General features: G+C 35.4%; 1 protein-coding gene across 1 annotated transcript; it reads left to right on the plus strand.

The window, feature by feature from the left end:
• Window positions 1-2,409: 2,409 nt before the first annotated feature.
• Window positions 2,410-3,090, plus strand: LOC106102127 (actin cytoskeleton-regulatory complex protein PAN1-like). The gene has a single exon (XM_013281536.1). It carries the CDS (start codon window positions 2,410-2,412, stop codon window positions 3,088-3,090), a length of 681 nt encoding a protein of 226 aa, XP_013136990.1.
• The last annotated feature ends 483 nt before the right edge of the window (window positions 3,091-3,573 follow it).

The following is a 3,573-nucleotide window of genomic DNA, read 5'->3' on the forward strand; positions in this document are numbered from 1 at the left end:
CTGCCTCGCACAGCCTCGTTGTCGAACAGTCTGTCCTCGGCGGTATTTCCGAACCGATAGGACTTAGGGTCCTTCAAGAAGCGAGCCTATCATTTTCTCAAAAGCTGGCAATGCATCTGTGGTTCCTCTGGTGTTACGGATATCCATGGGCGTCGTTGACCACATCGGTGTTCTCGCCGCTCGTTTGTCTCCTTTTACTTAAAAAAAAGTTAGTATCCGTGTTTGTAGTTCAGTACCATCGAAGTTAAATGTAGGATGGTCATGTTAAAGACATTTTCACAGACGTTCATCGCAATTAAAATATAAGTGAAAATTTACGAATGTTTTCACTGATGTTGTTTTGATAATGTCGCATTATGCTTGATTTATGATGGATTATTTAATAAGATTAATTTTAAAATGATTTATTAAGTACACGTTTATATTATTCATTGCATAAACATGTTTGTTTAGTTAAATTTAGTATACTTATTGATTACCTAATACCTAAATTTCTTAGAGCGTCGCATCGCAAAATAGCAATAGACAATTTTGCAAATTACTAGTGGTTACCCGCACTATTTCCGGCGTGGAATAAAAAAATAGCCTATGTTACACATCAGCTACCTTCGAGTAAAACTCTCGACAAAACCAGTCCAATTGTTTCGTTGATAATAAAAAATAGTTCTTCGTTATAAAGATGACCAAAAGAATATGCTTGTGGAATGTAGTTTTACCGATATTTCATAAAGACATTCTTATTTTATTAACCGTATAGTTACTAGAAGTGACTGCAGTGAAATGCAGTTTCATTCAAAGACAACAATTTATCAAGATTTTACGATACATCAACATCATATTCACTGAGACTTAAGCCGTTATAAGATTACATTTGGTAGCTTTTGCCCGCGAATCCGTCCGCACGGCATTTTAAAAAAAACAAAAGTGATTATGATATGTTCTTCCAGACTATCCTCTACATCTATGCCAAATTTCATCGAAATCCGTTCAGCCGCTTAGGGTACAAACTCTAACAAACATACATCCATCTAAACTTTCACATTCATAATATACTAGCTTTCGCCTGCGACTCCGCCCGCGTGGTATTAAAAAAAAGTAGCCTATGTGTTATTCTAAACTATCCTCTACATCTATACCAAATTTCATCGAGATCCCTTCAGTCGTTTAGGCTACAAACACTATCAAACTCCATCCATCCATCCATCTAAACTTTCGCATTTATAATATTAGTTAGATATAAAATTAGTAGGATAAGATGTTAAAATACAATGTTTCAAGACAGGAAAGGTTATTTTTAACATACAATACTTTTCGAGAAAAAATAAGTTTCTCGTATTTTATATCGAGTAGGACGTGCTTACATTATCTCATACAGAACATTTACTGAAGCCCGGGGGACAGGTAAAACGTCTACGCGCGCCGACTTTGAGTCCGCTCGTTTAGTAAAAATCATATCAAGTTTAGCAATTTTGTACCCTTTTTAGTGTAGTATATTTACGATATATCTGCTTTATATTTCTTACCTTTTAATAGAATTCTAACAGCCTTTCCCACCACTGGCTGATAGAGTCTTAGATCAAAATCCGATATTTCTATCACATATTTTACACGTCGGATTACTATGAGGCAATTCACAATTTGGTGAGACAGGCCCTTGTTCTTTTAAATCTACTGTCTTATTTATGTTGATTATTAACTGCAGGATGTGAGGTGACAAGCCAAAGATAAATATGTACAGAATTTAGACACCAAGACATAGATGATTTTAATGACCAATATTACTGTCTGCGTGTTATAATTGATTTATTCTGTATCCATAGATCGCTTTAAAGTCCTATTTTTCTTTAAAACAACAATGTATGTTTCTTTTTAGATTATCGTGGAATTAATGGCAAGCGGTTGTCAGTTATCTTCACTTGTTCGTTTACGGAATTACTTGACGTCAATAATAAAAGCAACTTCCTTTTTATCATTTCCTCTCCAATAGTATTTTCTTAGGAAATACATATCAAATAATTCTCAAAGACAAGGCGACTACAAAATGATTACAAGCACGTATTCAATTATAATGTTTTATGACTTAATTAAAAATGTAATAAAACAATTTGAGTTATCTTTTTTTAATATGATAAAGCCACGTTTTGGTATACTAAAACATCGGGGGAAATATATCATCTCGTAATCGCTAGCCAATATTTGATAATCTTTATTATAGTCTTAGTGAAATCTCACATTTTACAATCTTGTTATCTGTTAGATAGCTACTTTTTATTAAATTCGCGTCTGATCTGTTTATTGACATACTAGTATAAACTATCAACGGTAACACAGGTAAGAAATAAACAATGTACTATTAAATTATAATCTATTAAATTTTCTTTAAAATTTATTATTCTTTTAGGTTAAAATATGAAGGTGTTTATATTTGGATTATTACTGGCATTCGCCAATGCTAGTCCATTACCTTTGGATGAAGAAGTCGATGGACCAGTAGAGTTTATTGTCAACGGCGTACCTGAAGGAGAAGCTTTAGAAATCGGTCACATTCTTGATATTCAACTAAACAAACATGCCGATGGGCAAGTAGTCGCTTCATCTGACCTTCTATACCCATTAACTGCACAAGGGTTGGCTGATATTGCATTGGCACAAGAAAACACACCCGAAAGACCTGATGTTGAAGGTTTACCTTTACCAGAATTACTTGAACCTTCTCCGGAAGTAGTCGTCCCCGGTCCGATAGTTCTTCCCATGCCGGTTCTTCCTGAAGTACAACCTGAACCAGAAGTCGTCCCCGGTCCGATTATTGTTCCCATGCCGGTTCTTCCTGAAGAACAAGCTGAACCAGAGGTCGTTCCCGGCCCGATTGTTCTCCCCATGCCAGTCCTCCCTATAGTACAACCTGAACCCGAAGTGGTAGAAGAATCCGTACCTCAGATCCCCAATGGTGAGATCTTCAACGACGGTAATGTGCAAGTCATTGTCAATGGACCCGAACAGCCCAGTGTGCTCTCATCCATCCAAAGCTGGTTCCAAATGGTCCTGAACTACTTCAGCAACGGCGTGCAAACCTCGCAGCAGATATTCTAAATTTAAAAGGCTGTTTTGTAATCTGTTTTGTAACTTTTGTAAATATCAATAAAACCGACAACTTTATACCAAAACCGAATACGAATTTCTGAAACATTTTCAATAAGGTTTTTTTTTTAATTTTTATTGTCCAATAACAACAACAATTATTATTTTTTATGTTTTGCAACATAATTAAGTTATGCTATCTTCATACAGAAATAGTTTGTTTCTGTGACATATAGCAAAATCTTAAAAAAACAATATTGCCAAATGAAATACTGCGCAATCATTGAGATACCATTACTACGCAATTAGGCATAATTGTGCGGCAGTGGAATATTTTGCTATGTCCAGACTTTTAATTTAACAAGCTATGGCCAGCGACTCCGTCGGCGTGAAATTAAAAAAAAACAAACAAAAGGATAGCCTATGAGTTCTTCCAGATTATCCTCTACATCTATACCAAATTTTATCGAAATCCGTTCAGCCGTTCAGGCTACA

The sequence above is a fragment of the Papilio polytes genome, unplaced genomic scaffold, assembly GCF_000836215.1.
Source record: "Papilio polytes unplaced genomic scaffold, Ppol_1.0 DF823923.1, whole genome shotgun sequence".
NCBI classification, from domain to species: domain Eukaryota; kingdom Metazoa; phylum Arthropoda; class Insecta; order Lepidoptera; family Papilionidae; genus Papilio; species Papilio polytes.

What these genes read in the sequence shown, in the direction of transcription:
- LOC106102127 (XM_013281536.1), top strand. Translation starts at nt 2,410, where the DNA reads ATGAAGGTGTTTATATTTGGATTATTACTGGCATTCGCCAATGCTAGT.